The following is a 13,920-nucleotide window of genomic DNA, read 5'->3' as shown; positions in this document are numbered from 1 at the left end:
TCTAGCTTTACCCTGAGCAGATCATTCCACTCTGAGTCTCAGTCTCTTCTTCTGGAACCTGGGGAAAGTGTCAACCTATCTCACAGGGCTTTAGTTAGAACTGTATCAGACATCACCAGTATTTAAAGTTTAGTACACATCCATTTAACGTTCCCTTTTTGGTGACAACTCATTAGAAGGAGAAAAAGAGGCAGAAGGCTGACGGGATGAAGTTAAAGGACCTTCTACTTAACTAGAAATGATTTACAAGTAACAAAGAGGAGCCATCTTGAGAAATTTCTGCCCAATTTCTCTGCCTAGATCCCCTCTCCTCACTCCCTGGCTCTAAAGGAAGGATGATTCTCTCAGGGCTGATTTCAGCAGCAGAAGCAGGCTGTCGAGCTGAAGCTCCTCAACTGTGAACACTCCTCACGGAGCAGCTACGTGCTCTATCCTGACAATTCTTGGATCATGGAAATAAGAAATAGGAAAAGAACATTCATGAAGAAAACATAACAAAGAGGCGTTATCTTACCGGCAGTAACTGGTGACGTTGAGAAAACCCAGCTTGCTTTTTTGTAGTAAGGAAGATGCATTAAATCCCAACCTGGCTGTTTTCTAAAAGAGAGAAAGATTCAGTGAAGTTTTATGTTATTGTATAATGAATTATGTTTTTAGGATTCTAGTCTCCTCTCCTTGGAAAGAGGAAAAGCCTATCACAAGGAAGCATGTGTGAGATGGGAAGTCTGCTCAGCACCTCTCCAAGTCCCCCATCAATTTATACCTGAGGAGATGAGGCCATTGAGCTAGTGAGTGCAGGAATGGCACTGGACACTCAGGTCTGTAACACCCTTTCCATTCGACCTACGGTTACTGTGGGGCCCAGATTTTCCATTCCATTGTCCCCATGATCACGGAAATGTCCTGGCATCTCATCTCCAGAAGGGGTACCAGAAACCCTCGTATCCAAACCACACACTCTGGTTTTCTATTTAAAATACACAGTTACAGAGGCTGTATTGGGCTGCTACCCAATAGTCTCCTGGGGAAGGACAGAATGTAAGAATTCCTGATGAAACCCAGCAAATAAGAAAAGGGGGGTGGTGGTGGGAGGAGATTTCTTGCCTGTTCTTATTCTCTTCATCAGGTTCCTGTCAGGGAAAATTCGACGCCACCCTCCTAAAGTGCGCTACGCTGAGGGTTACAGGGGCGTTTAATTGGCACCTCCTTGTGGCAGTGGGTGGATGCTGGCAGAAGTGGAGGGGACAGGGCAGCTCCTGGGGCTGTGGAGCCTACCTTTCCCTGCTTGTCCTCTTCCTCTAGCAGCTGCAGCCTTTTGCTCTCCATTTCCTTCTGCCGGATGCTCTCCTTCGTGAGGGGGTTGCAGTTGTTATGTCCAGGGAGCAAGCGGAAGTAGCGTTTCTTTTCAGGGTCAAAGTAATAACCTGGTAGATCTTTAGTCGAAAGAAATAAAATCCAACTTAAAACACCGTGAACCGAGCCACCCAGCGAGAAGCCCAGGGGCCTGCCTACCACCCCTCACAGCTGCTGGTCTTTCCTGAGGGGCAGGAGGTGGGCTAGCACTGCCAGTCACCATCCCGGGCCCAGTTCAGTCCTGTGGGGAGCTGTTTGCCTCAGGATCGCGGTTTTTGTTTCAATTTGCTCCCAGAATTTCCTCCAAGCCAGGAATGGGCTGATGACACACATGGAGTGTACCCACACACAAGTGAAGACACACAGGACTGAGGAGAAGGGCAGCCAGAACAGACATAACTAGATGACGAGGCACAACTGGGTTTCCTCTTTCCCCACAGGCAGGGCCGGAAGAGCCCTGTCCAGCAGGCTGCCTTACCTGGCACAGAAGAGCTGCCCGCTGTGCTCGAGGAGGTCGACGGGGCCTCATCATCGCTGTGGCTGGAACCCTGTGGGCTTTGCTGTACCCTTGTATTATTCCTGTTGACACACAGTCAGGGTTAACTTGCAGCCAATGAGTCCCAGTCATTCTTTGACTCTGGGGTCCTGCAGTTCCACAGCCTTCACCCCAACCCTCGATTACTTGGGGAGCACTGACCCCTCTTTTTCTTGGAAGCAGTTTACCTACTGCAAATACACCAAAGTTAGGGCACGGTTTTTGGTTCCTCATCCTTAAGAGGATGCAGGTCACAGTAGTTCCTCTTTTGTATCTCCTCATTTGAGCATTTTGTGAGGTCTTTTGGAATTTTCCAGATGAAAATGAGAACAGAAATCTTGGCCAATATGAATTTTACCAGCTGGGCTCATTTGTCAGCTCAACAGCAGTTACAAGGCCAGGTGAATTTCATTTTTTATTGGATTCAGCAGTACAAAAGTTTAAATTTTACTTGGTTACTCAACCCTGCAGATGGAGAAACTGGGGTTCAGGGCACAGAGGTGATTTGCTCAGCAATACCGGGATAGAGCCATGGTTTAAATACTCATTTTGCAAAGCTACAAGCAGCTTCTGTGGCAATTATAGGCTGAAGGATATAATGAAAGAACAAAAGACCTAATTTTAGAATTCTGGTAAAATCCACTTTAAAATTACGAACTTCCCCTGCCCCCTAATAACACCAAAAGGAATACAAACTGCAAAACTAGGTTAAAGGAATCAAAGAACTCTCTCTTTTGTCTATAAATACTAACTATGCACAGTTTTAGCGAAAATTATTTATTCTCCCTTTTTACGGCCCAGAGCTTCCTGAGGAAGCTCACGTGTGATCAGCAGCAAGCGGAGGGAGGATTAAGGGTTATAACAAAGGTCTACATCTCTAGCCCAAGGACCGCTGCCACATTCTTTCCACAGGGAGCCCGGAAGGTGGCTGTCCAGCCGGCTTCCACGTGACTCTGCCAAGCTAAATCAAGACTCTCTCCCTGTGCAGATCACGGTTTGCTGCACGACGCGCTCTTGAGGGAAGGCCTGGGGCCCAAAGAGTATCCATGGTTCTCCTCATAAAACATACAAACATTGAGTACCTGTCCTGATCTTTCTACAGTATGGGTCATGTTGGGGACTTTGGTTCAGAGTCCCTATTATTCTGCACCAAATGAGGTCCACCATATACACAGGGCCTACTCAGAGACAGGCAGCCTGATGGGCCTTTACATACATTATTACGAACCTCACAAGAGAAGTATGGTACACGAAGAGTGACTCAGGGTGATTAAATAGCTTGACCAATTTCACACAGGAAAACGTAGAGCGTCAAACCCAGACTTCCTAATTCCAAAGCCCTTGTTTCTTCCACAACATTCTGATGCTTTTTTTTTTTTCTGTTTGAGTTAATCTGTTCTAGAGAAGCATACTGGCATTCGACATCTTCTGACCCTATAGCTAGAAATCTGTCCATTTTAAAAGGAGATCTGGAGTGTGAAAGACTTTTGAAATTGGCATACGGGTCTCCTTTGGTGAGGAGAGGGCTGTGCAAAGACTTCCTATGGCCAGAAGTCACGTCAGCAGCCCTGAACTGTGAAGAGGTATCCTCTCCTGGGGTGGGGTGGGGTGAATCATGTTCTGAGATTAGATAAGTAGAGTGTGGAAAATATTTATTATGGGGATTTCACCTAAGTATACACTGTTTTATTTTTCAAGCTGGGTGGTAGGTACCTAATATTCATTGTATTATTCTTTATACCTTTTTGTGTTTATTAAATACTCTATTGTATTATATATTATATAGCCTTACTTAGGATTTAGGCTGAATTAATGAAATTAGGTTTCCAGAAAGCTACTTTCATAGGCTGAAAAAAAAGAAGAAGACAGACTAAAAAATGAAGAAAGAGCTCCCCAGTTGTATCAGATAATGTTTACTTCTAAGCCTGTGGCTAAGGCTCCAGCCAGAAGTCATGGTCACAATGAAAAGAAAGACAAGTGTGGCTACCTCCTCACTACTCAAAGTGTGGCAGGCAGGCTGGCCCCCAGCAGACATCCCCTTGGGAGCATGTGAGAAGCACAGACTCTAGTCGGCCCGACCTCAGAGCCTGCATTTTTCTGAGACCCCCAGGGAGTCATGTGCGTGTGAAGGTGCTGTCAGCGCTAGTAAGACACTGGGCAACAGCACTTGCCTCTCATTAGAACCATGCTGTCTGAACCAAGGGTTGTGTCGGTGGCTCCTTCTCCCTTGTCTTCTACTCTGCCCCCTGCTTTTATGCATTTCAGCTGCTAAAAGAGAAAAAGAAAGAAAATTACATACAAATGCATGTGTGCACATCTTTCTCTTCTGTTTGCTTCTTGATAGTTCCTTCATGCTCAGAACTAGGCAAAAGGATGGCCCAACCTGGGTTATCATTAAAGCCGCCACCAAGCCTTACCTGTAGGACTATCACCAGGTGGACACACAAATAAAACCCAACGCGTCTGTAGCCATCTCTCTGGCTGCAGTCCTCTTACCTCACAGCTGATGCCTGGCCTGACAACCTGCCAACCTCCATTCCCCAGGTCACTGTGTGACGTGTTGACAGACTCACAATTACTTTCCAACAACAGTCTGAGCCTGGCATGAGAACCCTCCTAAGCTAGTCTTCTTTTCCTTACCAGATTAACTCCAGAGCATATAATAATTTTTCTTTCGATCCACCCACATCCCTGTTCATAGAGAATAGTTAATCGTGAACACTACCTCCTCCTCGGTTTCAGTATCAAGCAGGAAAAATTGTGAACAAATTAAATGGGGCCAGTGGCATGTGACTTCTCAATGTGATTTAGAGAGTGTTTTAGTTTCCTGAAGTACACTAGCTGTTAAAGGGAAGGATGTGCACATGCATTTGTTGAAATAAGGAATGATGTCTTAAAGACACTGATGTTGCCATAACTATTTTGAGTGGCTTTTTCAAGTCTTATCTTGTATGGCCTGAATTTATCACTTACTCATCAAATCATCAGTTGTTTTAACACTGGGAATCACATTAGGAATTCTTAAAGAGACTGAACTGTAGTACACAGACCAGCTGCTGTGAGTTTCATGCTTTCCCAACACCTGGTGATCCTTTCCCCACTCAGTGGAGACACTGTGACATCTTACCGAATACACATTAAAAGTATATTCAAATGCCGTTAACAAAATTAGAAAAAAATTTCTAGGGCTGAATGCAACCAAAGAATAGATTAGAAAATCTATTTGCTTTTATTTTCCAACTTCTACTTTTGAGTAGGAAGTGCCTGTTAGCATCAAACAGAGCACCAGAAGTCTGGACCTACATTCCAGAATTCAGTATTTACCCAATGACTTCTGTGTCAACCTATGATTGTGAGTTGGGGCTATTCGATACAAAGGAAGAGATATTTAATGAGTATAGTACTTAACCAAACATTTCATGAATTCTGTAACGCAGTCCTTGATTTGCCTGCTTCAGCGTCAGTGGGAAGCAGACTCCACAACCTGGATTAGTTTAACCAGCCACTCTCTAGTCCTGTGCCAGAATGAATAAGCACTACTAAAGCTCATCAATATAGCCATGCCGACTTGGAGTCATCACAAATGTCTCACTTTCATCCTCTTCTGGGACATTCTAAATTGACCTAGTTTTATTTATTCCTAGTCTGATTCACTCCCAACAATCCAGGGTGTTATCACTCTCCTAAAATCCCTTCCCACTTCCTCCTAGTCACACTTAGTAGACAGCATAGCTCCCTACCTCACCCAGAAGAGAGATGTTACCAGTACGAATACCCCCAACTTCTTTTTCATCCCCTCCACAAAGGCCTGCCTTTACTAATTCTTATCATCTTCCTTTTTGTCTTGGAGAAACAGGTGTCCCTGTGCCTTTTCCAGGCAAACCCATCCCTCCTGGCTGTTGATCTCATTTCCTTCTCAAACTCTGCAGACATCTGTGTTCATATATGTTTAATCAATCTCCCCCTCTCCTTATCTCAGCATATAAACACGCTCAGGTTTTTCATTTGTATGTGCTCCACTTCCAACCCAAAAGGAACAGAAATGTTCTGGAAGCATGGTCTATATGTACACACTCCACTTCTTTATTTTCCAATCATTCTTCAACTCACTGTAGTCAGGCCTCCTCCATCCTCACCGTTCTGCTAAAATGCTCTTGCTGAGGTTAATGATCACCTACTTGCCAAAGTTAGTGGTCTCTTTTTAGCCCTATTCCTACAACACATGACACCACAAAGCTTCACCTTCCCTAGGTTTCTGGAGTATCTTTCTCTTGGTTCTCCTCGTACTTGTCAAGTTCATCCTTCTCTAGTTTCTCTGGGGTCACCCACTCTGTGTTTAACAACGTTCTGTCCTAGATCCTCTTCATTTTATACTTAATACAATCTCACTTGCAAACACCGTTTCATTTCTAACATAGCATCAAGTTCTTATAAAAAGGCTGCCTCCTGTCTACTTTCACAGACCATGTTCCAAAGCGAGTTGATGATCTCTCCCTAGTTCCTAGTATGCTCTTTCACCTATCTGTATTTCCTTTCTCTGAAATTCTACCACTGCCCCATCCCCATCCAAAAATATAATAATTTTATTCATTTTCCTCAGCAACCACTTTAATGGCTCCTGAATACCACATGCATAGGTTTCCCTTTGGATCAATTATCTTAAGCCTCAGACAAAGAATAAAGTTGTATTTATTAATTAGTTACGTTACAGGTTAAAGGCACTATGCACAGGAAGGGAAATACATATGTATGGATGGTGATAAGAAAACTGGTAAGAAAAATAAGCCATACTGACATAAGATCATCATTATTACCAACCAACTCTACAAAAAAAGAAAACTTATTTAGATTGCACATTCTGTACATGATTCCAGTTTGCTTTAGTTATGAAATGATGCATGAATAGTGGAAAAGCATAGGTAACGGCGAGTCAAAGGCGTCAGATCGCCCATTAGGAGGCAGGGTCATTGGCCCACTTGCACCACTGTCCTCAGTAGAGCACTGCACTATCAGAAGGACATGGTAAATAATGAAATAAATGGTGAGTGCTGGTTTTGGCCAAAGACAATATTTCTAAACCACCACCTCACACAAGCACAGGTGCAGGCACTGCAGTGGGAGAGAAGGGAGTGATGGCTCTGAATGCAAGAGCCAGAGGGGAGAGTGAGTTTGAACCCAGTCTGTCAGGCAAGGTTGGCAGAGTGAGGGGCCTGCAAGCAGTTTGGTATGGCCACAGCCTAAAGTACAGGGGCTGGGAGATTAGGCTAGAGAGGCAGGCAGGGTCAGATGCTGAGGTCTCTGGGTGCTTGGTAAGTTCGCTGAGTAACATGACTAAACCTGCATTTTAGAAAGGCAGCGGTGGAGGGAATAAGTTGGAAGTTAAGGACTGCTGTAGCAACTCAGGTTACATGAACCCACCAACATGGAAGTGATACTTGGGATAGAGAACCCTGAATTTATAAAGATTTAGGAGGTGAGTTTCATGGGAGAGGTGGAGAGAGAACAGCTGAAACCTGGTAAATGAATAACTGGTAGTGTTCTGACCTGAGAGACAAGGAGGAGGAGCTGTTTGGGGAATGAAGACAGTAAGTCTGATTTTGAACAAACCAATCTCAAGATGTTTGTAAATAGGGGTCTGGGAATTCAGAGGGAAAATGAGGCTAAAGATATAGATTTGAAAGTCACCAGCACATGGTAACAGAGTGAGACAAATGTGGCTCCAAAGCCAAATATATATATATAGCAAAGATTAAAATTCAAAATTGAGACAATTTTATTGGACAGTAATATGAAGTCAGCACAATCAGTTTTTAGATTGGTGTTTCTCAACCAAGGGCAATTTCACCCACCAGGGGACATCTGGCAATGTCCAGGGACATTTTTGTTTGCCACAACTTGGTGGCAGGGAAGGGTGGGCTGCTATGGCATTTAGTGGGTAGAAGCCAGGGATGCTGCTAACCATCCTGCAATACAGGACAGGACCTTACAACAAATTATCCAGCCCCAAATAGTGCTGAGGTTAGGAAACCCTGCTCGAGACAGGAAGCGCTCCATTATAATTTTCTGGGTGAAATGTTGAATCCCAGCTCCTCTGGAGCCACTCTGCCAGGCACAGACATTAAATGTGTTGTGGTAGGCTGAGCTTGGCTTTGCCTTTTACACAAGCTTTCAAGTACTTGAAGGATAAAGAATAATAATTTCTAAGAGACCATTATTCTAGAAAGACAATGTTAATCTCAAACAAACAAACATGATTTAACTTTTTGGAAAATGACTGAGCAATGATTATCAAGTAATTTAAATGTACATGCCTTCTTCTGGGAATAGATATGAAGAAAATAATCCAAAAGGTTGTAAGAATTATATGCAAGATATTTACTACAATTTTCCAACTCACTTTCTAAAGCTAGTAGTCCTCTGTTGCCAAAACCAGACAGAGGTATCACAAGACAAGAAAACTATAGATCAACCTACCTTACGGACACAGCCACAGATCCTCAACCAAATCCTAGCAAACCACATCTAGATGCATATAAAAAGGCTAATACACCATGACCAAGGAGGATTTACTCCAAGTTCAACATATGAAAACCAATCAATACCATACACCATATTAACAGAATAAATGAGGGGAAAAACCTCCACGTGATTTTCTCAAGAGATGCTGAAAAAACACCAGACAAAATCCAATACCCTGTCATGACAAAAACTAGGCACAGAAGTAACTTACGCAACTTGATAAAGGGCATCTACCCCACAGCTAACATCATAATAGTGAAAGACTGCAAGCTTTTCTCCTAAGGTTAGGAACAAGACAAGGATGTCTGTTCTTAGCATTTTCATTCAACATTGTACTGGAAGTTCTAGCCAGGGGCAATTAGGCAAGAAAAAGAAATAAAAGGCATGCAAACAGGAAAGGAAGAAGTAAAACTATTTCTATTGGCAGATGACATGATGTTATACATACAGAAAATCCTAAAGAATCCACACACACACACACAAAAACTACTGGAGCTAATAAATGATTTAAGCAAGGTTACAGGATACAAGATTAATATATAAAAATCAGGGCTTCCCTGGTGGTGCAGTGATTAAGAACCCGCCTAACAATGCAGGGGACACAGGTTCGAGCCCTGATCTGGGAAGATCCCACATGCTGCGCAGCAACTGAGCCCAGGCGCCACAACTACTGAGCCTACGCTCTAGGGCCCGCAAGCCACAACTACTGAGGCTGAGTGGCACAGCTACTGAAGCCCGTGAGATTAGAGCCTGTGCTCCACAATGAGAAGCCACCGCAATGAGAAGCCCGCACACTGCAAACGAAGCCAAAGATAAATAAATAATTTATAAAAAAATCAATTGTACATCTATACACTAGCAATGAATAATCTAAAAATGAAATTAATACAAAACCATACAATAGCATGACATTACATTAGCATCAAAAAGAATAAAGTATTTAGGAATGAACTTAAGAAATAAGTGCATAACTTGTACACTGAAAGTACAAGACATTGTTGAAAGAAATTACAGAGGACCTACATAAATGGGAAGACATCCATGTCATGGATTGGAAGACTTAACATGGTCTACAAATTGATGTACAGATTTAACACAATCACTATCAAAATTCTAACTGCCATCTTTGGAGAAATCGACAAGCTGATCCTGAAATTCATATGGAAATGCAAGGGACACAGAAGAGTGAAAACAATCTTGAAAAAAAAGCAAAGTTGGAGGACTCACACTTTCCAATTTCAATGCTACAGTAATCAAGACACTGGTACTGGCACAAGGATAGCAACATAGATCAATGGAGTAGAACTGAGAGTCCAGAAATAAACCGATATACCTATGCCAATTGATTTTTGACCAAGACCATTCAGTGGGGAAAAAAATAATCTTTTCAACTGCTCGGACACCTGGACACTCACCTGCAAAAGAATGAACCCGATCCCTACTTCACATCATATATGAAAATTAACTCATGGATTCAAGCTCTAAAACTGTAAGACTTTTACAAGAAAACAAAGGTATAAATCATCATGAACTTTCAATAAGCAATGGTTTCTTAAATATGACACCCAAAGCACAAGAAAAAATAGATTAAGTAGACTTCACCAAAAGTAAAAACTTTTGTGCAAACACACTATCAAGAAAGTGAAAAGGGGGCTTCCCCGGTGGCGCAGTGGTTAAGAATCCACCTGCCAATGCAGGGGACATGGGTTTGAGCCCTGGTCCGGGAAGATCCCACATGCCATGGAGCAACTAAGCCTGCGAGGCACAACTACTGAGCCTGCACACCTAGAGCCCGTGCTGTGCAACAAGAGAAGCCACAGCAACGAGAAGCCTGTGCACTGCAACGAAGAGTAGGCCCCGCTCGCCACAACTAGAGAAAAGCCCGTGCGCAGCCACAAAGACCCAATGCAGCCAAAAATAAAATAAATTAAAAAAAGAAGCAACACCATTCACTTCAAAAAAAAAAAAGAAAGTGAAAGGACAACCCACAGAATGGGAGAAAGTATTTTTAAATCGTACATTTGATAAGGATCTAGTATCCAGAGTATATAAACTCAACAAGAAAAAAATAACTCAATTAAAAAATAAGGAAAAAAATCTGAAGACGTTTCTTCAAAGATATACAAATGGCCACTTAGAACACGAAAAGATGCTCATCACTAGTCAATAGGTAGATGAAAATAAAAACCACAATAAGATACCACTTTATACCTACCAGGATTGTTATAATAAAAAAAAAACTAACACAAATAACAAGTATTGGTGAGAATGTGGAGAAACTGGAACTCTCATACACTGCTGGTGGGAACGCAAACGCTGCAGTCACTTTGGAAAACAGTTTGGCAGTTCCTCAAAAGGTTCGACATAGAGTTACCATATGACCTAGCAAAATCCAGCAGAAATGAAAACATATGGCCATATAAAAATCTGGACAGTAATATTCACAGCAGCGTTATTCATAATTGCCCCAAAGTGTAAGCAATCCAAATTTCCATCAACCGATGACTCAATAAACAAAATACAGCACATCCATACAACAGAATGTTATTCAGCCATAAAAAGAATGTAGTACTGAGGCATGCTACAATGTGGATGAACCTTGAAAACACTATGCTAAATAAAAGAAGTGGGACACAAAAGGCCACACACTGTATTACTTATTTGATGTATATGAAATCTCCAGAATAGGCAAATCCAGAGAGGGAGAAAGAGAGAAATGGTTTTCCAGGTGCTGAAGGAAGAGGGGTTACAGAACAGGGAGTATAAAGGTTTAGGTCCTTTTTTTATAGCTTCTCGAAAGTCTACTTTTCTGTTATGAATAATTGCTTTTTCCAGTTACCCCACATGAGTTGATAAAGACTCTGATTAAATTGTTTTATGTTTCCAAGAATAACTGTTATATCTTTTTATTATCTAGGTGGCAGCTTAGAAAAATTTTTATAGAATTTTAAATGATTTATGGTGTTCCATGTGTTCTAGTTTATGTTTTTCTAGAAAACATTCCACCAAATTACTAGCTTTCCAAAGGCTGTAGTACCATTTATAGTACTTTAGTATGACAACAGTTTAAAAAAATTTTTTTAAATTGAAGTATAGTTGATTTATAACGTGTTAATTTCTGCCATACAGCAAAATGATTCAGTTATACATATATATTCTTTTTTAAATATCCTTTTCAATTATGGTTTATCATAGGATATTGAATATACTTCTCCGTGCTATACAGTAGGATCTTGTTGTTTATCCATCCATTCTATATATGACAGCTTACACCTGCTAACCCCAACCTCCCTCCGCCCCTCCCCCCTGGCAACCACAAGTCTGTACTCTATGAGTATGACAGCAGTTTTGTTTTAAAGCCAGAATCAAGTTGAATGTGACTCTAAACTAAAATTTATGCTTTGTTCATTTGTAAAACATGGATATATTGGTGTCATATTTCCTTTATTCTGTTTGATTATACACTTGTTAAAGGTAAATTTACAGATCAAATGATGAAACTTCATGTTTCAGTAAAAGTTTTTTCAAGAAAAGAAAACTTGTCTTTTTATTTAAAGCTTCATGGGATAGAATTTATATTTAATCAAAATGACTAGATAGGATCCTTTTGCAGAGTCAGTCTAAAAGAAGCTAAATGGAATTGGTAGATCTTTTGGTTTTTGATATCTACTTTACTATAGGACTCCCAAGCAGGTACAGTACATTAATATGAAATACTTTGAAACCCATAATCTTAAAAAAAAAAAAGTGTGGGAGTTATACAAAAAGATCATATATCACTAGGTAGGAAGTTGAAATGACTGGCTGTGTAATATTTTTTAAAACCTTCATTTTGTATCAGCATACATATCCTTCCATTTTTCTCCTCTATTTTCAGTAGCATTCCATTTTGATGTTTAGCATAGCAAGCCAGAATAAAGTTTTATAATTCAGCAATCCTGAATTCTGAGTCATATTAAGATAAAAATGGAAATGAGACATGTACTGAGGAAAATTAATTTTCTTCTTCTGTAATGTCTAATTCATCTTCTTCTTGCTGATCCCCTTAGTCCACAAGTGGACACCTGTCCTGTTGCAGACACTTAGCTAAAAAAATCTCTGAAAAGGCAACTCTGAATTTGCTCTTACAATATACAAGTGAGATGGATAATCGGGTGAATACCTAGAGCTTCTGAAAACCTCAAATCTCATCAATCTTTTGTATATTTTGGTAGGCACCAGTGTATACCTCTGAAGCTTTGCTCTGAAATAGCATTTCAGTAGTGATAAATTCTGAAAATATAGTCTTTATATCCTTTACTTTCTGCTTTTCAAAACTGCCAGCAGTTTCCTCCAGATGAGCGTTGTTTGCACAGCATCCAGGGTAGCTCTCTGTAAGTGGGTTCGCCATGAAATAACAGGTCCAGCGGATGGGTGTGCTGACTTGTCCTTTCTACTTCAGGTAGCTGCTTAGCTTCTCCATTCCTTGATGTTGATGTCGCTGTGAGGTCATCCCGTTTCATTTCTACAATGGTTCCTTCGGCCGCAAGTCTCAACTGTGGTGGCACACCGATAATCCTTAAGTTCGGCACATTCCCCAGCGGTTTTTCCGGCCCTTGTTCAAATCTGGGGTCTCTGCGGAGACCTTCTCGCAGGCGAGTCGGCTCTGCCTCCCAGCCGGGCAGTTTTCTGCGCAGGCGCGCCGAAGACTTGGCACAGCTCTCCAAACTGCTTCCGGTTTGAGCTGCCCAGTTTCCGGGTACCACTTCCTTCCCCTCCCACAAGACGCCCTTCTGGGCCTGGCCGCCAAGTTCTGCCGGTGCCACCCAGAAAAGGCCCGGCCTGGGGGCCTCAGGCTTGTGGGGTGGCGGGCAGCCTCCCTCCCGGCCTCTGTGAGAGGTGGGCCCGGTCTCGGCTGCGGCCCACAGCCGAAATTCAGCACGGAGCGGAGGCTCCACTGCTCGCACCCGAGCAGCCGCCTCAACATCCTGCCGAGCACGTGGCCCGTGGCCCCGGGCCTGGAGCCTAACAATGCCTCGGCCTAGGCCGCGCCGGGGCCACAGTGCTTATTTTTGGGGTGATGAAAATGTTCTGGAATAAGATGGTGGCACGACCTTGCGAATATTCTACAAAACCTGCCAAACCGTACGTACACTGTTAAACGGAGAATTTTATGGTATATGAATTATATCCCCCAAACAAAAAAAGATTTTCTACTACAGCAGTACTATACCATTTATGAGTGAGGCACATCCTAAATATCCAGCGACAGGTTCATGGGCATTATAGAGGATACTGGACTGCAGCGTGGAAAACGCTAACGCCACTGGTTTGAAAAGCCCTACGCAAAATGGCTTCCACAGGGGGCTTGCCGTGGCCACCCTGCGTCGGCGTTTATTTAAAACTCTACCTCACAAATGAGGAAACGGAAGCTTAGAGGGCCAAGCATGGTGCCCAGAAAGACACACTGCGTGCGGGAAATGGGATTCCACCCCTGCTGGTCCGGCCCCAGGACACCACCTCAACTACAATCT

The 13,920-nt window shown here is 42.5% G+C and overlaps 1 protein-coding gene and 1 pseudogene across 4 annotated transcripts in view; both read right to left on the bottom strand.

Annotated features, from left to right (window-relative positions):
* DCAF4 (DDB1 and CUL4 associated factor 4) overlaps window positions 1–13,920 on the bottom strand; it is a 30,832-nt gene that overhangs the window by 15,865 nt on the left and 1,047 nt on the right. For 3 of the 4 annotated variants that reach the window (XM_060295002.2, XM_030831590.3, XM_060295001.2), the window contains exons 2-5: window positions 4,060–4,156; window positions 1,832–1,932; window positions 1,276–1,433; window positions 515–597 (exon numbers count right to left, since the gene is read on the bottom strand). In XM_060295002.2, coding sequence (XP_060150985.1) covers window positions 515–597; window positions 1,276–1,433; window positions 1,832–1,932; window positions 4,060–4,148 — 431 coding nt within the window. In that variant the 5' untranslated portion in view covers window positions 4,149–4,156. The remainder of the gene's footprint in view (window positions 1–514; window positions 598–1,275; window positions 1,434–1,831; window positions 1,933–4,059; window positions 4,157–13,920) is intronic. The other variant, XM_030831600.3, reaches the window with a different exon arrangement.
* Window positions 12,402–13,373, bottom strand: LOC132596715 (CBY1-interacting BAR domain-containing protein 1-like; annotated as a pseudogene).

Source organism: Globicephala melas, chromosome 2 (assembly GCF_963455315.2).
Source record: "Globicephala melas chromosome 2, mGloMel1.2, whole genome shotgun sequence".
In the NCBI taxonomy this organism is placed as follows: Eukaryota; Metazoa; Chordata; class Mammalia; order Artiodactyla; family Delphinidae; genus Globicephala; species Globicephala melas.
Note: the sequence above shows the minus strand (reverse complement) of the source record. Positions and strands in the feature narration are given on the sequence as shown.